At 37.4% G+C, this 21,028-nt stretch overlaps 1 protein-coding gene across 6 annotated transcripts in view; it reads right to left on the reverse strand.

Annotated features, from left to right (window-relative positions):
- The window catches only part of TTC27 (tetratricopeptide repeat domain 27), a 183,897-nt gene that overhangs the window by 12,884 nt on the left and 149,985 nt on the right, over positions 1-21,028 (reverse strand). For all 6 annotated transcript variants that reach the window (XR_014234762.1, XM_082356717.1, XM_082356718.1 and 3 more), the window contains 2 exons: positions 16,833-16,885; positions 11,947-12,112 (listed from right to left, as the gene is read on the reverse strand). Coding sequence is in view for 5 of the 6 variants with exons in the window: in XM_082356717.1 (XP_082212843.1) it covers positions 11,947-12,112; positions 16,833-16,885 (219 nt within the window). In the remaining variant the exon portion in view is untranslated. The remainder of the gene's footprint in view (positions 1-11,946; positions 12,113-16,832; positions 16,886-21,028) is intronic.

A 21,028-nucleotide genomic window follows, 5' to 3' on the forward strand; every position in this document is an offset into this window, starting at 1 on the left:
GAGCTAAAGCCAGAACAAGGAGGGCAGGAGAGATCATGATTTTAGACAAGAGGCTCACAAAGAGAATCACATGAAAACCAAGACAAGTATTAACATCATAAAAAACAAAAAGCAAAAAATACCCCCCAATCATAGTATCCTGTAATACCTATTTTGAATATAATTTGCATAGGCATATAATATTAATAGAAAATATTCATGTAACCAAAATTTTTAATATAAATATATTGGGAAAATAAGAAAGGGAAGTAGTGGAAATGCTAATATAATAAAGTCCTTATTTACTATAATAGGAAGTCAACTGATAATACCTAAAATTTGGTTAATAAAAAATAGGAGGGGGGAGCGGTGGAGCAGGAAATTGCTGTATTTTGTTATAAGCCTTATACTACGACTTAACTTGTAAAAACTATATGTTATGTGTTATTTTAATAACACAAAAATTTAATTTAAAAATAGAGAAAAAGAATAAATACAAAGATTGGCAAAGAGGAAACAAAAAACGACAGCACACATGAATATTCATTTATAAACTTTAAAATTATGTATTTGTTGTGTGTGGGTGGAGTGGGGAGGGGCAAAGACTAAAAGGGGACCCTGAGGGCTTTGGGATGCTGGTGATGTTCTGACTCACACTCGGGGAAGGGCGCGGGGCGGCGGGGTGGGGGGCCCTGGGTGGTTTACATAGGTGCGTTACCTGCGTGAAAATTCATGTTTACTTATGACCTGTGTACTTTTCTATATTTTCACTCTATTTTAATAAAAGTTAATTAAAAAGGTATTTCCTGCAATTAAGAAAGCCCCATAAACTGAAGGAAAAAAATAAGAGTTATTAAAATCCATTAACAAATGGAGCTAATATGTAATCTTCAAAAGTAGGTTTAGAGTGATAAAATTTTTTAAAAAACTATTAGAGTAATGTTATAATTTACTGGTTAATATCACCATTTCCCTCCCTCTAACTGGTGAGAAAAATCACACTCTTGTTATCCAGACTGACTACCAAAATAGTAACTTTTAACATATATTTAATCCTTCTTTAGTAAATAGATATTTTTAACTTAAAAAAAGCAAAGGGTGTTGTAGTAGGATTTCTTTGATAAAATGAATCACGAAGGATTATGATTTTATCCTGGGCAGCCTACAAAGTTTACCTGCATTATAGTCCTTTGCACCATCAAAGGTGAAAAAAAGATTTTTTTTTAACAGGTAAATGTTTTTATCTCCTGTAAACTGGGTAAAAATATGATTACTGAACCCATCAGTAACTAGTTAAAACTATAAATTATTAAGTATGTAATAAGAGGCTGAAGGGTACAGTACTAAAGTTTAAGAATTTAGAGGTAAACGATTCTTGGGGAAACAGGATCCAAGATATGGCCACTTGGATGGGTTGCTCCTATGAAATAAGATGAGGGCAAAGAAGTTTCAGTCCAAAGTATTGGACGTGCCATCTACCTAAAACCAAGTGTTCAAGAACAGTAGATCTAGAGTGGAGAGGAAGATATACATAGTCAGTTGCTGAAGTCCACCATGAATATGGGGGAATGGCTAGGAAGTTGGTAAACAGCAGTAACGAGGACAGGTCTTCTGTCTGCAACATCACAGGACTGTTGTATCAAGCAGTCAATATACAGGTAAAGAACTTCAGAAACTGTAAAGCAATGTAAACCTATAAACTATCACGATCATCACTGACCCTCAACTTCCTTACTCTGTCAAAAGGGGACAGCAAAGCCCTCATCGTCACCCACTCATTATGTGCCCCTATACTTCCTTGGATTAAAATAGAGCTAAAGAAGAACAAACTCTACCACCATGGTATCAGCCCTCAATACCTCCCACTACCCCTGCTCTGAGCACTCACCATGTGCTAAGCCCCATTCTAAGTATGTGACCAACATGATTTCATTTAGTTCTCACTGTAACCCTAGGAAGCAGGGACTTTATTATCTCCACTTTACAAAGAAATTGAAGCATGAGAGGCAAAATGAACTTCTCAAGGGCACAGAGCAAGTGAATGGTGGAGCTAGGTTTTGAACACAAGTGATACTGGCCTCCTGAGTCTTGATGAGGATGAAGAGAAGACGACGATGATAGCAGGTAATATTCATATATATACCCCTTCCTATGAGCCAGGGGATCTATGAACACAATCTTCCTAACAACCCTAGGGGGAAGGTGCTCTTGTTATTTGCATTCTGCAGATGAAGAAACTGGAGCACAGAGAAGTTAAGTAACTTGTCCAAGGTCACACACCTACGGAAGGCAGAGGTGGATTTGAACCTGCGGCTCGCATCCAGGCTCTTGCTCTCAAGCATTTGCTGTATTAAATGATAAAGCACAGCTCCTTACTCCTCTGTTGTTCCTTCCTTTCCAATAATAAGTTCTTTTCATTGGAAAGATTTGCTCTTTTATGAAATATGTATGCCAATAACTTTGATCAGTTCATTATCATTTTTTTGCCGAATCTTGAATCAACCCAAACCAGTTTTTGTAGTTTCTTCTTTTTTAACTTAAAAATTTCCCCAAGACATTGAAGCTAATAAAAAATAAAAAGAGAAAATAAAATTCGCAAACACAAGCACTACTAACATTGTCATTAATTTCTAATTTCTTTATGCAAATTTTTAAATATAATACTATGTAAACTGCTTTATCTTCCTTTTTCACTGAACATTATGTCATAGAATTATTTGATGTTTTCATATATTCTTTAGATAGATCACTTTAATAGATTCAATGTCTCCCACTGGGTTGACAGAGCACAGTCTATTTAACAATTCCCCTGCAGTTAGATAGTTGGGCTGTTTCCATGTACTGACATTGTCCTTATCACTATAAAGAACACTTCACTGCATATCTTTGTGCCTAAAGATTTTTTTCATACTGAAGCTTCTTTAGGTTAGAATTCCAGGAACAGAACTATGGAATCAAGGGAATAAACATTTTAAGACTCTAGAGATAAGCTGGATACTTTCAAAAAGGGCTAAATCAAATTAGATGTCCATCTGTAGTGTATGAAAATGTGTCATTTCACTGCATATTACCAGCACTGGGTGTGTGTGTGTGTGTCTGTGCCTGTGTGTGTGTGTGTGTGTGTGTAGGTGTTTTAGTCTTTGATATTTTGTTCCACTAAAAATATACACAGCTACTATTCTGAATTTTACTTTTATTATTAGTGAATTTAAATCTCTTTCCAAATGTTTGTTGAGTAAATATATTTCTTTTAAGATATTTAAATTTTTTCTTAATTTGTACAGAACTCATTATTTTCCAATGTGAGAACAGTTTTATTGTTCATCTTCATATGGAGATTACATAGCCTACAAGCTGATGCACTAACACGTTGCTAGCCTCTTTTTCTGAACCCCAATTCTGTACGCTGCTTAAAAAAAAGAGAAAGTTGATGAATCTGAGAAAGTAACAGCAAACACATGGGAAACCCTGGAGAGACAGAGACTGGCTGGGTCCTGGTTTGGTGGAGAAGAGCAGCCCAGGATGGAAACGTACAAGGTGCCAAGGTTCACAGATGGTCTGAGAAAAGCTGTTTAGTTGTGCTTTTTTTTCTTCCACACACTACTCTATACACCACTTGCCATCAACATGGAGAGACTAAAACACAGCAGTGCCAGCCCAGTGCAAGCCAGGGACCAGGCAGGTACCGCCTGGGGGCAGAGGGCCTGGCCAGCCCCCCACCTGCTGAGGTTGGATGACTACTCAGGAAGATGGGACTGGAAGAAAGCAGTGCCTGGCAGAGATAAGAAAGGTTTCCTGAGGAGCCAGGCCACTTGGCAGTGGTGGTGGTGGTGGTGGTGGTGGTGGGAGGAGGTAGTGGCAAGGTGTTTCCAAAAGGTGAGCTCCCCTCGTGGCCCAAACTCACCAGGAAGGGCACAAGTTGGTCCTGGGCTTGCTTTAGACCCTCTCACCAAGTACGCATTACCAGTCAAGGAGCCAATATCCCTGGGGGAGTATGAGCCAACAGGGACAAAATTAAGACATCTGAAAAGTGCAACCATAATGAAAGAAACAAATTGAACAGCCTATGTGAAAAAGAATTAAAGGGACATGTGGAGGAAAACTTGATTTCATAATACATATCCGCAGGAAGACGAGCGGGAAAAACCAAGGGAATGGTGAGATCCCCTGGGTAGCAGTATAAGCAGGGAAGAAAAATAGCGGAGGACTGAGCCTGGAATTGCTCTCACAGGGAAGGAAAGGCGAGAACGATTCTGCAAAGGAGATGAGGAAGCTGCATGTGGTAGCGTAAGAGTTGTGAAATTCTGGAAGCCAGCTGAAGAAAGCATTTGAAGAAGGAAGAGAGATCAACTGCGTTAAGTGTTAACAGATAGGCTGAGAAACCTGAGGGCTGACAGCTGTCCCCTGGATGTGGCAATATAGACCCTGACAACAGCACGCTCAGTAGGCTAGCGGAGATGAGCCTAGAGGGCGTGGGTTCCAAAGAGGACAGGAAGAGGGGAAGTGGAGACTGTGCAGCAAGATGCTTCTCCCAAAGAGTCAGCCCTGAAGAGCAGCAGAGAAATGGGGTGGGGACTGGGCTGGGGGCGGGGGGAGTGCACATAAATTATTTGTGCACAGTTTGGAAACCTTGAGAACTTTCAAAAACAAGAGCAATGATAAATGCATTTGTAATATAACACAGCTATACAGGTAAACTTTAACCCCTGGTGATTATAAGGGAAGGTCCACTTGCCTTTTTATTGGAAAACTAATCCTAATACTCTACTCCGAAGATCATTCTTTATTTCGTCTGTGGTTTTCTTCTTGGGGTTCTGGACACGCTTGTGGATCTAATTGAGAGTTTTGAACCCTTTACCCAGAATAGGTACATAGCCACGTACACAAATGTTTTTCATGATATTTCAGGTAATCTCACAATCTTCTGAAGCCTAAAAATAGATCCTTCTTAGAAATTCTAATTTGTCCACCATGGCATGGGATTCCGGTCTTATCTCTCAATACTGCATACGACTAAGCATATGACTAAGTAAGTGTATCTCTTTGAAAAGCTTTATTACTTTTCTATCAACTCCTTCCCTATTCTTATCCCTTCTGTCCCTTCCAGATGTTCAAATCTCTGGTATTGTTTTAGGCAAGACCTTCATGTGATCAGTTGAAGTCTCTCTGGCCTTCTCTCGGGGGCACCTCTGTGCATGTCGCCTCTCCTTCTACCAAAGCTACCAATGAGGTGTGTGTTGGACACTCTCCCTTACCTTTACCAACCCCACTATTCTCAAAGCCACCGCTTTCTCCCTGAAAAGGAGCATGAAAGTTGTGGTGGGACGAATAGTGTCTGCCCCACCCCCCAAATTCATGTTGAAACAGAACCTCAGAATGTGATCTCATTTGGAAATAGGGTCTTTGTAGAAATAATTGGTTAGGCTGAAGTCATATTAGATTAGTGTGGGCCCTAAATCCAATGACTAACGTTCTTCTAAGAAAAGGAGCTGACAAACAGAGACATGAGGGAAGGAGGTGAAGTAGGTGAAGAGGGAGGCACAGGTTAGAATTATGCAGCCACAAGCCATGGAATGCCAGGAACCAGAAGCTGGAAGAGGCAAGGAAAGATTCTTCACTGAGCCTTTAGAGGGAGCATGGCCCCGCCAACACCTTGATTTCAGACTTCTAGCCTCCATTACTGAAGAGAATCAAGTTCTGTTGTTTGAAGACACCAAGCTTGTAGTAATTTGGTAGAGTAGCCCCAGGTAACGAATCCAGCAGTCTTATGTACAAAGACTAAGGCAACATGGAGAACACTGCGACGAACGCTTCCCAGGGCACTTAACTGGCTTCTACTAACCCTCTTCCAGTTTCAGTTCAGGAAGCACTAAATGAGGCTGTCATGTCTCAGCCTGTCCCTCCTCAGGACAGTGACGTCCAGCCCTCTGGTCAGAAGTCATCCTTTCCTCATGTGTAGAAGTTTTCAATTCAAATCTCTCCATCTTTTCTTTAGCAGAGTGTGGCTTTTGTGTCATGATTTAAAATGTTTTCTCCACCCCCAAGCTTATAAAAATATTTACCATACTTTCTTTTAAGTGCTTTTATGGTTTTACTTTTTCAATAATAGCGATGATGACGATCACGATGCTGACGGCAGCTATACTCACAGCACTCGTGTGTGCCAGGCACTATTCTCTGCCCTTTACATACATTAACTTACTTACTCTTCACAACAATCCTGTGAGGTACTAATATCATCCCTGTTTTACGAAACTGAAGAACAAAGTGGTCAGTAATTTGCTCAGGTCATACAGCTAGTGACTGGCAGAGGTAGTAAGCAAAGGCTGTCTAACCCCAGAATCTGTGCTCTTACCTACAACATGATCCTGCTTCTCAAGCCATTTCAATTTAAATATTTATCCAGGGACTTCCCTGGCGGTCCAGTGGTTAAGACTCTGTGCTTCCACCGCAGGGGGCACAGGTTCAATCCCTGGTTGGGGAACTAAAGATCCCGCACGCCAGGTGGCATGGCCAAAAAAATAAATAAATAAATGAATAAATAAATATCTTATCCATTTGAATTTATTTTGGTTTAAGGAGTGAAGCAGGGCCTTCATTTTGGGTCCCAAATGCTTGGCCAACTATTTCAATACATATTGAATATTTTATTTTATCCCACAGATTTAAAATGCCATCCTTAACATGAACTAAATTCTCATACTTGAGTCTGTTTCTGAATCCTCTCTCCTGTCCCATTTCATTCCTGTAGCAGATGTTAACTCTTAATATAATAAGGATATTATTAGCTTTTTATCTTTTCTATTTGTTACAAATATTTCATCACATATTTTTTCCATGAAGTCATAAAAATTCCTTTAAGTTTTTTTTTTTCTTGCTTCAAAGTTCAGGAAATATGGTAAATACCCACTTGTACTGCTAATTTTTCTAGGAGATGAAAAAATGTTTAGCATATATTTAGCCCATTTGGAGTTCATTTGGTGTATCATAAAATAATCTAAGTATATTTTTTGAGCCTGGATGTTTAGAGGGATTTCATTTTAATCAGTATAAACAGCCCTGCAGTCCCTCGCTTCCTAACTAAACCAATGCCACACCACCAACTTCATGTAAGGACTTCTAAATCTCTAACCCACATCTCTGATCATTTCAGCGATACAGCACTTTCGTTTCATTCTCTTTCCTAAGCCTATTTCTCACTTCCATCATGGCCCATGGACTGCATCAAGCAGAGCGTGACTGTGGGGAACCACCACTAACCCCTGAAGAGAGCTGACTTTTTCTCACATGGAGGAGCAGCGATTCTAATCTCCACAAAGAGAAAAGGATAACTATCCTCTTCCCCAACACTAACCTTGAGGTCCTTGGCCAAGTCTCCCCAAAATCTTGGCTGAAAGCACAAGGCGTTGGCCCTTTGAATCCTGGAGGTCTTCAAAGCAGGAAGGAATAGGATTGCCTCAGGTCCAGTTACAAACACTTCCAGGAGGGCTGGAGGCCAGGAATGAAGCCATTTCCCGCCTCTCTGTCTTGGCCAAGTCCCCGCTCCACTTGGAGCTCTCTGTTTCCTGGTCTGATAACCCTGACCCTTGGTCAGGGTCCTGCTCTGTTTCCTGGTTTGATAACCCTGACCCTTGGCTTCCCCACACCTCAGTTATCAGAGAGACGTAGGCAGTTTAACATTGTCTTTTTTACTCCTTCAGCAAAAAAAGAAAAAATTTCTTCACGTGTGGAAAAGGCATGCACAGATTTTAGGTTAAATAGGCCAGACTTCAGACTTCACGTCTTGGCTTGACTGCTCGTTAGCTGTGAAAGATCAACTTTATTAGTTCATCTTGCTGAGCCTCAGATACTTCAGCAGTAAAATGGAGACAGTATCTACTTCACAGAGACAGAATTTGTATACAATATATCCATTCCCTCTGCTCTTCTCTCTCAGGTAAGCCCAGCCACCACTTGCTCCAGGACTTCAATCTGGTTGGCAACCTGCCCCACTGCCCATCAACACCACCTCCCTCCTTCCCCAAATAGAAATCCACACAAAGAACAACATCCATAGGAAAGAATACATATTGTATGACATTCAAGAGAAAGCAAAGCTGAACTGTGGTGACAGAAATCAGATAGTAGTTGCCTGGTTGAGGGGAAAGGGTGGTGGTTCAGTTGACTGGAAAGGGGTATAATAGAACTGTGTCTGGTGATGAAAATGTTCCATATTTGTTTTGGGAAGTAGTTACATAAGAATACATAATGGTCAAAACACATCAAACTTACACTTAAGATCTGTGCATTTTATTATATGTAAATTATACCCCAATTTGAAGAAAAAAAAACTTTGTTAGATATAGTTCAAATGCACATTAATATGATGGGGAAATGTGTTTAATATAAATCTTCCCATAGACTTCAAGGCTTGATTCACACAAAAAACAGACATGCCTAAATGTGATTCCTATCTTTGGTTCCTACTAGATATATGACTGGTCAAGTTATATAACCTCTCTGGGTCTCATATTCATACATTGTAAAATGAGGACTATTTAGTACCCACCTCAAATACTGTAGGCCCTATAAAAGATAATCCATGTTAAGTGCCAAGAACATAGTAAGCACTGGATATATGTTAATCCCTTTTCCTTCCTCTTCCATTTATAAACAGCAAATGGGGTGCAATAATGCAATACTTAAATTTTTCCCAAAATGACTGAAAGTTATCAAAGAAGAAGGAAGAAGAGGAGGAAGGGGAGGAGGAGGGGAGATGGGGGAAGAACAGAAAAAGAAAAAAACAAAAGGAAAAAGAAAAAAAATGAACACATCAACATTAGAAATTATCCCAAGGAAGAAGCATGAATATACACAAGGATTTGTCTACAAGGATATTCATGGCACTATTAACAATAGTAGAAAACTGGAAAATCAAACAGGGACTAATTACACAGAAACATGAAAATTAGTTTTATGATAGATTAATAAAAGTGTGTACAATCCAGATATGAATATAAATATCTATTATAGAACAGTGTTCTTGAGTTATACTAATCTATGCATTAGTCAAAATTAGGACATAGAGAGAAAAGGCAGGAAATGATAAAGGTAGTATATCCACCCATTCTCTTATTACAAATAGTGAGAAAAACAATTTATAGTTAATTTATCATGTGTCTGTATTAAAATGAATATGAATTTACACATTTACACACACACACAATAAAAAAATTAAAATGGCAGTAATCACATCTATAAAGAAGTAGAAAAAGAATAGATAAAAAGAGAATTTTAAAGCAAACTGAAATAGAATGAGGTCAGGTAGTGTGAAACATAAGAATATCAGAGTTTTTTTGAAAGACACCTGTTGCCAAACTTGCAGAGTCAAATTAAGTAAAATTATTTTAGCCAAGATAAAAATATTCCAGACAATCTATCGACTGTCTCAGTCCACGCTGGCTAGCGGTGAGAAAACATGATGGCAGACACAAGTATGCCATGAAGCTAAATATGACTGAGACCACACTAGCCATCAAGACCTTCCTTCAGTGATGATTTAACCACTCTGGAGTGATTCTACCCACACCTGCCAGAGACCAAACACCTCCATCAGTATTCTGTGACACTTCTGGAGAAAGCTATTAACAGGGCCTAGTATAAACTGACAAATTATCTCACTGTGGCTATTTCTCCATCTGAATACTTGAAAGTTCTCTAATATAAGGTGCTAAAGATGATCATTTGACCCGAGCAAGTCACTGGTTATCTAGTTCTTACGTTCTCAGTAATATTTCCCCAAATCCAAATATAAAAATTAAGCTAACAGTCATAACATCTGACATCTTTATAGCACCTTATGTTTCTCTAGGTGCTCTGTTTATAAGCAGTATTTTGTCTAACAGGAATGATTCTTGGTGTTCCTGTGTGTGGCAGGGGTGCTGAGGGAAGAAGTCTTAAGAATACAGATGCCACCCTTGATTGCTTCTAAAAATACTGAACTTTTATAAAAACTAATTTCAAACTCATCAAAATATTAGTGCTCAGATGAAATACTATTGTACGAAAGGAGGTTTGGTTCATATTCTGAATTTGAGGAACAAAAGAATTACAGGAAAAAAGAAATCAAAATATTAGCTGGCCATGAATTTAAACTAAATCCTAATAATTTTCTCTAGGTAGGAAACGACTCAATTTTCACTTAAGTTAAAAATGATATAAGTTAAATACTCTGCTAAAACAGGTAAAGGATTAGAAAATTTTCAATGGGAATTAGAACACAGTTTTGCTACGGGTGAAAATTCTTATGATTAGATTTGCTGGAAGGAGTTTAAAACTGTGAATATGATCACTAAAATATGTCTGGAAACTCTATTTAAGATAAAAATTAAATGAAAGCATCTTAATTTATGCTGGGAGAAATTTTTGGGTTTTTTTTAAACTTTTTTTCCTTTTCTGAAAAACACTCAAAATACATCTCTATGCATTCAGAACAAGCTTCGTGAAAGGAAAAAAAAAAAAAAAGAATTTATTTCAAGTGTAAAATGGAATATACTACCAATGCAAATTATTTACATTCTCCCAGAGATTTTAGAACAGGCTTCACAAGGCTTTCTTAGTAAAGAAAGGTCTTTTAAAAAATTACAGTTGAGATAAACAAGAGACAAGCACTTTGCAATCTCTGCACCATCCTCAGTGGTTCAGCAACACACCGAGATCTGTTCAGAGCCTCATCAGTTCCCTTTGCCAAGGGGCTAAGTGCGGAAGAGAAAGAGCCATCACAGTGGTGAACAGGAGAAGTACTAGATGGCCAGAGGACTGTGCAAACACATTGGCCAGGGTTTCCATCCTCTCTAGGATGTAAAACTCTGCTAAGCTTCCATGCACGTTTTAAGTGATCTTCACTCTATAAAATTCAAGTCCCTTCTTTCTATAATGGATGGTCAATGTACAACAGTTAAAAAGGGAAAAAAAAAAAAAAAAAAAAGAAAAAGAAAAGTAATTAAAGGGGTCAACAATGCTCCTGTAAGTAGGTATATGGTTCTACTTGAAGCCACAGATCTCTAAGTGAACTGCCCAGAACCTGAGCTTTAAAGCAATTTAGCAAATTATATAGCTGGATTTGCAAGAACATGCAAACAGGTTGAGGGCTGGGGCTACGAAACCAGAAACCAGACAAGGTAAATTTTGGAACAGCTGGAGTACATCTATAATAAGCCATAAAAGTAGTGAGGTATTATCATATATTACTTGTTTTTTCATAATTCCAAATTCACCACTTTAAATAATATATATGTTGATTATTGCAAATAAAGTATTAAATTTTCAAGCCCCCGGACTTCGTAACCTATAAGCTCCTGTACACCCTATCTTTAAACATTCTCTTCAACCACAATTAAACCCACAAGGTCTTTTATATTTAATACTATTGGATGTCAAACACAGGGGTTTCAAGTCTCCCATAGTTTCTGAAAGGATATAGTATTTTTTGTACTGTTAAGAATCAACCAGTCCTGACTTCATCCCAAGATGAAGACCATCTCATTAAACAGTGCAAAGAAAATGTTAGTCTTCATTTCTATATTGTTCAAACAATCTGAAAGTATGCAGTAAATGATTGTTCAACGAGTGGATAAATGAGTATGGGAGTTAATCCAGCTATTACACTGAGATAACCAAAGTAATAAATAACACAAGCATCACTCTATTAAGTTTCTGCAAGCTGACTATATATATGTAAACCACATATCAGATTTTCATAACTGAGTCACAGTAATATTCAGTCTATGATTACACAAACATATTTGACCTTGGAATGCCAGAATTAATATGTAACTAAGAATATTCAACTATACAAAAAAGCCCTCTTTTATATATTACTTGTGTTTAACAAAATTTTCCTGTGTAGAGTCAAGGAAACAATTTATATCATATAATGAACTATTAATATCAAACACAAACTGAAATAACAAAATATGAATATCCTACCTGAGTATCTTTGTATTTGTCTCTTAAGTCCAAGAGCCGATGATAAGCTTTAATGGCTTCTGAAAATTCCCCAATGTCAGTGCTAGTGAGAATATAGTTTTCCCAGATCTGCCAATGTTCATAGTTGCACTTGAGGGCTTCTTGTAAAGTTCTAAAAGCTTTCACTCTATTGAAGGTCAAGTTAAAAAAACAAAAACAAAAATACCAATAATGAATAACCATAGCTAAATAAACTACAGCTAAATGTATAAAATACTAATGTGGGCTTTCTGTCAGTCCTTAATCATTCATGTTAATAAACAGAATTAGAGGTTCAAACAACCCGAAACCACCTCAAATTTCCCTAACAGGAAATGGCAAACAAAAACAAGTAGAAATGAAACAAGAATAGGGAGACATAAATAAAAACCAAGTAGAAATTTTGAAATTGCAAGAGACATTAAAACAAACAAACCAGAAAACCTCAACATGTGACAAAAACTAGATTACACACAGTCAAAAAGAGTACTGATGAATTGGAAGATAACAGTGAGGAATTCAGATTAAAAAATAAAAGAATAATAAAGAGACAGAGGAAAGAATAGGAGGTAAGATTCAAGCATACATTCGATAGACATTCCAGAGTAAATAAATGCAGAAAATGGCAAGACACTACATTTGACAAGATAATAGCTGAGCATTTTCCAGAACTGAACAAAGATCTAAATTCTATGATCAAAAGTATATTTTGTGTACTGAGCATTATATTGAGTTGGCCAATAAATAAAGGCAAACCAACACCTAGACACTTTATGTGAAACTGCAGAACATGAAGATAATCCTAAAACCTATAAAAGAATGACAGTTAGAGGACAGCAGATATTTCATTAGCAGCAGAAGATGGTAGAAGGCAATAAAATACTTTAAAGTGCTAAGTAAAAATAACTGTCAGTCTAAAATTTTATAATCAACTAAACTTACCACTCAAGAATAAATGCAAAATAAAAAATTTTAACATGTACAAAGACTAAGGAAGTTTACCACCTACTGACCCTAACTTAAAAGAACTATTAAAGCATCTCCTCTTGCAAAAATAAAAGGGACTTCAAAGAGAAGAAAAGGGATACAAGAAATGATCAATGGTGAGAAGAGAAAATGAAGTATGTCAGTAAATTTAAATAATTATTGAGACCAAAAACAATTATGAGTTGTGTTTTAAAAAAAAGTAAAACTACAAGTATATAGACCATATTCTCTGCAACTAAATAAGAAATCAATAGTAAAGAGACAGTTAAAAAAATATATGCCTGCAAACTTAAAAATGCACTCCTAAAAAAAAGGAACCTACAGTTGGGGGGGGGGAGATTCATATTAGAAAGTACAAAATATTTAGAATTTAATGAAAGCATTATATACCACCATCTGCAAGATATACGTAAAGGAGTATTTAGAGAGAAATTTACATTATTATATGTATGATTATAATTATGAAAGATGGAAAATAAATGAGCTAAAACATCCAACTTAATTTTGTAAAAGAACACCAAATAATTCTAAGAAGAAAAGAAATTCTAAGAAAGAAGAAAATATGAAATAAAATATAAAGAAAGAATATAAATGATCAACCAAAAGCTGGCTTTTTGAAAAAGACTAATGAAACAGACAAATGTCTAACTAAATTCCATTTAGAATTTAGAAAAGTGGTATATATAAAATTAGTAATTTTTAAAAAAATCATAAGAGAACATTATGAACAAATTATGCAAAATGAGCTAAAAAATAGAAAGCCAAATAAATCAATAAAAATTAAAACTAGGCTAGGTGGTTTTACAGATAAGGTTTATCAAACCATCACAGAATCCTTGCCTTATCGAAGCTACTTCAGAAAACAGAAAAACACTATTAAAAACTTGATATTGACAAGGAAATCAACAGAACTTCATGTCACCTATTCTAAAAGTTAAACATCTCAGCTCTCAAAAAGATTCTTAATACTTTACTCTACTGGCTGAACAACACTATAGCTCCCTTATAGATCATAAATGCTTTACTGGACAACTATAGTAACCTCTTTCAAAGGTATGCTATCAATCTCCCTCTCCAAGAGCCATTTTGAATTTGCTAACTTAAGACTACAAGGTCCACCTCCCTTTCCCTGCTGAGCCTCACAGGGTTTCATCAAGACCCCTCCTCTTTGCTGACTTCAAGGCAAATTTTAGAGAGGATGGTGGGGGGGTCTTCTGGCTGACTCAGGCCCTTGTTCTGAGAGTCACCCCCTAAAGCACTTAAAAAGAAGTGTAACTTCTTTTTAGTAACCTTCCCTGCTAGTCACTGAACACACAAATCATTTACTCATTCTCTAATATACCTATGGTACTGATCAAAATTTCTTTACAATTAAGTCCTTTTAGTCTTTTCATAACCACAATTCACTACAGTTTAGTTTTTTATACCCTATATTAAACAATTTACCGAAAGTTGTCATGGAATGCACTGATTCATTTATCCCTTGACCCACCCACCTTTACAGTTAAAAATGTAAGTGCCCTTGCTCTAATACTTCTTCAAATTCAGCCATAAATTGTTTCTATGTGATTTTTTTTCTTTTTTTTGTTTCTTTCTCTACTCCCTATGCCCACCTCATATGTGATAGCAACTGCCTTCAAAGGCAGTGGACTGAGATTCCCCAGGTCTCCCATCCACACAGCGGGTGGGTGTGAAGTTATCCTATTGGAAAAGAACTCAACAAGCAGCAGTCCACACCAGGAGGAGTATCCTTTTTGTATGTCCTCCTATCCTCTAATCACAATTTTTTGGCCTCAAAATTTTTGCAATGAAATCCTTTTTTGGAAAGTATGACTCCCTTCTAAGGAGCTTCAATTCCGGATTCACTTATCAAACCCACAATGGTAGTGATACTGCACTATGACAGTTATATAGGAAGATGGAAAAATTTCCCACGGGACTGGTAGGGACATGATGCCTAGGGGAATCAGAGGAAACGGGGGAAAGAGCACTTTAGTGAAGAACCTGGTGACAGCAGAGGGAGAGATGAGATAGTTTAAAGGGTCACTTTAAGGCAGGGATAGGATTCTTTTGAGAGGAGCATTAATAATTTGCCCCTGAAGTAACAATCTCCTGAGTCAAAAATGAGCTCTCTCTGGAGAGCAGCAGCAAAGGAAGCAAAGAGTAAAGAGGCAAGAATAAAGGAGTGATTTACCTCTGACCTTACAACCCCACTCTGACACAAAAACCTATTCATGGAGCTGCAGGAAGACAAAAAAGTGTCAAAAAGAAGCTGAGGAACAATGTGCAAGAACCACTAAGAGAGAAAGCAATTAGAATTCTTAGGATTAATGGGCTGGAGGACAGCATAGAGTATCAAGAGCCTTACTACATACAAAATTATCAGTATTACTAGAAAAACCCGCTGAGATCATTCTACAACTATGACAGGGATTTCCCCTGCCCCTGCTTTAACCCAAAAGGGTCTCTAGTGAGTTTTAACACAATCAGTTGCAATCAAGAACATAATATTATTTCCCAAAGAGAGCAGTAGAACAAACAGTACTTTATTTATGTAGATTGTCATCCAAGAGCAGCGGAAGCATTTCATGATCTCGACGTAATGTGGATTTAATGATATCTTCAGAAGTACTCGTGAATCCACAGAGAAAAATTAAATTTGAAAATAAGGCGAAATAAAAATGGAACTATATCTACCCTTTAATTCATTTATTTAAAACTGGGGCAACAGCCATCCTTGCCTCTTCCCTTTCCTTCGCTTTCTATAGCCAGTCAGTAAGCCCAGTTGGTTGTTCTCTTTATAAACTGGCATCTGCCCCCTTCTTTTTCCAGTCTCGTTATCGCCTGCCTGGACTGTTACCACAGCTGTCTCCTAACTGGTTTCCCTGTCCCCAGTTCCCTCTCTATTCTGTCTCACACACTGTCACCAGATAAATCTTCCTAAAAAACTTCCTTCTTCATGAAATTACCCCACTGAAATCTCTGGCTTCCTACTGCCAACAGGATAGTCTCAACTAGTCAGTCAGATAATCAGAACACGCTGCCATTTGACCCCAACTGACCTTTCCAACCTCATCTCCCACTATAGATCTCAATAGTCTCGAGCTGGACTATTTTACTTCCTATATCCTAAAGTGTGGCATTCATGCCTGTCACTCTGCATTTGGTCACACGGATTCAGAACGCTAGGTACACAAATTAATGACCATTTATTTCCGAATCCTGAAAGGCTTCCCTCTCTCCCCTCTACCAATTCTTCAAATTTTAGCTTAAATCCAACATTCTCTCAGAAGCATTTCTGAACCAGCATCACACACCTTCTCTCCTCTGAGATCCTCACAGGACTACGTGAGTGGCAGAGAATATAACTGTTCTACAAATATCACCTACCATTATTATAGCCCTCTTTGTACTTCTCACTTGAGATTTACCACATACAACTTATATTATTAATCAATTTTTAAAATAATATGGCATAATATTTTATTTTTTAAACCCACACTCCCTGAAGACATTGGTTCATACTTATATGTCTCAGTAATGTCCAGTACACAGCAAGCAATCATTAAGAATCTATCAGTTGAGCTGACTGACTAAAGGCATGCTTGCTTTTACCATGCAATGAAATTTAGGATACAAAACTTCGGTATCAAATAAAGAGGTCAAAAAGTATTTCTTATTTTATTACATACTAAATGTTTTCAAGAAATAAACTACACCTGGAATGCAAATGGCGATATTAAGTCATTTTAACTCAAAGATATGGGTAGGCAAGGGGAAAAAGACAAAGAGTAGGGCACAATGTTTCAGTGTTCAGTTGAAGAAAATCTCATTCATTTATTTTGGAAGCAAAGTTCTTCATCTTTTTCTGATGCACTTACTTTTGTTTTAATCGGATATAAGAAGTTGATAAATTGTTCCAAGCTTCAGCATTCTGAAATGATAGACAACAGTTACAGACTATTCTCATTTACATATAATTGCTGCAACCAAAAATATAACATATTTTCCTAGCTCAAGATGTACTCTTTACAATGTTAATTTTCAATAAGGTACGTTTAAAAATGTATAAGAAAATTAAATAAATTAAACTTAACACTTATAATTTAGAACAAAAATAGTCAACAAGGGCTTAGCTGGTGGCACAGTGGTTAGGAATCTGCCTACCAATGCAGGGGACATGGGTTCGAGCCCTGGTCCAGGAAGATCCCACATGCTGCGGAGCAACTAAGCCCATGTGCCACAAATTGAGCTTGTGCTCTAGAGCCCGTGAGCCACAACTACTGAGCCCACCTGCCACAACTACTGAAGCCCGAGTGTCTAGAGCCCATGCTCCGCAATAAGAGAAGCCACCACAATGAGAAGTGCGTGCACCGCAATGAAGAGTAGCCCCCGCTCGCCACAACTAGAGAAAGCCCACGTGAAGCAATGAAGACCCAACACAGCCAAAAATAAATAAATAAATAAATAAATTTTTTTTAAAAAGTCAACAAAATGATATAACTATTATAGCACTTATTTAGAAGTTTGCTAAGATTTTATTTCCAAATTTCTATTTACAAAACAGTTGGACAATTTACAACATAATTTACACAGTATATAGGTTAACTACAAATCTAAAGTAATGCAAAATATTGTTTTTCTTATCATAAAAGGCTTTGCTATTTTACCATCATCCTTCATCAGATGGGAGAGTAAAGGAGTATGTGCTCTCCAGTGTTAAGCCTAAGTATTTCATCAATCAAACTTATTTCTCTACCTATTCCTCTATGCAATGACAAAAATAAAGCCTCTATATAAATGTTGATTCTAACAAGAATGATATAAATTATGCTTGTTCCTCTTTGTTCCACGTTTTATAAAACAAAGTATATAGTTCTCAAGTTCCATACATATGATATAAAAATTAATTGGCAATGGACCTCTCCTTACAGAGAGAGCACTGTTAGTACCAGACTAGCCTTATTGCCATAAAAAGTTACAAACTGGACGAAATTTAGGAAGCAACTGTTTTTGAGAAGTTGGACAAAGGGTTACACAGGACTATGATCCCTGAGAGAAGGATCGTTGAGCTGTCTCAACAATCAACCTACACTTCTATCTAGAGGCACTTTGAGGGCTGCAGCACAGAAAGGTAGAAACCAAACAAAGCACAGCAAGTCTTACTAAGAGGGGGAAAAAGAGTTCAGAGTTCAGAGTTCAGGGCTGAAAAGGTGGCTGAATTTGCAAGACAAAATAACAGGGAAGAGAGATCTGTGCAGAGAATAAGCTCCAGAAATCTCAATAAGCATCTCCTTGAGTCCTTGGCTGAATACTAAGCTACACATGTGCAGGGCAAAACTTCTTAAGGCCAGGCAGGGAACAACTACCACACAGCTGGGAGCTGAATGGAGATTCTAGACGTCACACAATTCTGGGAGTTATTCAAGTTCCAACCAACCAGAGAGGAGAATTCTTACTGATCACCTGTGGGATTAAGTTCAGCCCCCAAAAGGTTATACCTCAAGAGAAGGTTGACAGCAACTCTAGAATAGGGACAACTCCAGACCCACCCTAAGCTTAAAATCAAGCTGATTCACAAGTAAATTAACCAAATGTCAAAATAAAACTCTACCTTCCTCAAGGGAAGACAACAAAACCCAGAAATTCAACAACACAGCATCCACAAGTGTAGGATATAATTTTTAAAAATTGGTAGACAGGCAAACAAGCAGGAAAATTCATCCATAACCAAATAAAAAATCAGTAAACAGAAACAGACACAGAAATTAAAGAGATGTTGGGGGCTTCCCTGGTGGCGCAGTGGTTGAGAATCTGCCTGCCGATGCAGGGGACACGGGTTCGAGCCCTGGTCTGGGAAGATCCCACATGCCGCGGAGCAACTAGGCCCGTGAGCCACAACTACTGAGCCTGCGCGTCTGGAGCCTGTGCTCCGCAACAAGAGAGGCAGCGATAGTGAGAGGCCCGCGCACCGCGATGAAGAGTGGCCCCCACTCGCCGCAACTAGAGAAAGCTCTCGCACAGAAACGAAGACCCAGCACAGCCATAAATAAATAAATAAATAAATAAATAAATAAATAAATAAATAAATAAATAAATAAAAACAACTTTTAAAAAAAAACAAAAAAACAGTAAAGCCAAATCTAACCAAACAAAAGTCTAAAAAAAAAAAAAAAAAAAAAAGAGATGTTGGAATAAGCATACAAAAACTTCAAAGCAGTTATTATAAATATAATAAAAGATCTGAAGAAAACATGAACATGATAAGGTAACAATTGGGGAATCTCAGTAGAAACATGAAAACTATAAAAGAACCAAATAAAAATTCTTGAACTAAAAAAAAAATAGATTGTCTGAAATGATGTTTAGTTTTTTTTTTAATTGAGATGTAACTGATATATAGCATTGTATTACTTTTAGGTGTACTACATAATGATTTGATATATGTGTATATATCTGTGGTATATATTGATTACCACAATAAGTTTAGTGAATATCCACCACCACACATAGTATAATAAGTTTAATGAATAGGTTTAACAGCAGATTTGACATAAACATAAGAGCTAAACCAATAAAACTCTTAGAAGAAAAGATAAGGTAATCTTCATGATCTTAGATTTGGCAACAGATTCTTAAATATGACACCAAAAGCACAAGGAACAACAGAAAAAACAGACAGGCTGGACCTCATCAAAATTAAAAACTTTTGTACCTCAAAAGACACTATCGGGGGCTTCCCTGGTGGCGCAGTGGTTGAGAGTCTGCCTGCTAATGCAGGGGAGACGGGTTCGAGCCCTGGTCTGGGAAGATCCCACATGCCACGGAGCAACTAGGCCCGTGAGCCACAACTACTGAGCCTGCGCGTCTGGAGCCTGTGCTCCGCAACAGGAGAGGCCACGATAGTGAAGAGGCCCGTGCACCGCGATGAAGAGTGGCCCCCGCTTGCTGCAACTGGAGGAAGCCCTCGCACAGAAACAAAGACCCAACACAGCCAAAAATAAATATAATAAATAAATAAATAAAAGATTACTATTAAAAAAAAAAAAGACACTATCAAGAAAGTGAAAAACAACTTGCAGAATAGGAGAAAATATTTGCAAATCATATATCTGATATCAGATTTGTATCTAGGATATATAAAGAATTCTTACAACTCAACAGTAAAAAGACCAATAACCCAAATAGGTAAAGGATGTCAATAAACATTTCTCCAAAGATGATACACAAATGGCCAAAAAGCACATAAAAAGATGCTCAACATCATCAGCCATCAAGGAAATGCAAATTGAAACCACAAGATACCACCTACTAGGATGACTATAATCAAAAAGACAGACAATAATTACAGACAAGTGTTGCCAAAGATGTTGAGAAATTAGAGCCCTCACACATTGCTGGTGGGAATGTAAAATGGTGCTTTAGAAAACAGTCTGGCAGTTTCTCAAAACTTTGAATAGAGAATGGATGAATTGTGAAAACATTAATCTAAGTGAAGAAAGGCAGTCAAAAAGACCACTCATTGTATGATTCCACTGATATGAAATATTCAGAATAGACAAATCTACAGAGACAGAATGTCCATTAGTGGTTGCCTAGGGGTAGGGATGGGGGGTAGACGTGGAAGGTGTTTGGGAGAAATGAGGAGTGACTGCTCACAGGTACAGGGGATTTCTTTTTATGGTAATAAAAATGTTCTAAAATTGACTGTGGGGATGGTTGCACAATTCTGAATATAATAAAAAAAATCACTATATTGTACACTTTAAATGGATGAACTAGATGGCATGTGAATTATTTACCATATCAGTAAAGCTGTTAAATATTTAAAGACTGTAAACTAAAAGAACTTTCTAATAGTGCAATTAACATAGGCAGCACATGCTGGTGACCAACAAAATATATGTGACACTTTGCTGTATACTCAGCAAAGTATATTTTTAACTAAAAAACTGTTTTATCAAAACTGTTTTCTAAACAAAGCAATGAATAACTTAGCTATTATGAGAAGAAACTTATTTCTAGATTTATAACTCATATAACTTAGGGTGTGACCTTCTGCCAAAGGGATACCTTC

This window comes from Balaenoptera borealis (assembly GCF_965194805.1).
Source record: "Balaenoptera borealis genome assembly, chromosome: 15".
Lineage (NCBI taxonomy): Eukaryota > Metazoa > Chordata > Mammalia > Artiodactyla > Balaenopteridae > Balaenoptera > Balaenoptera borealis.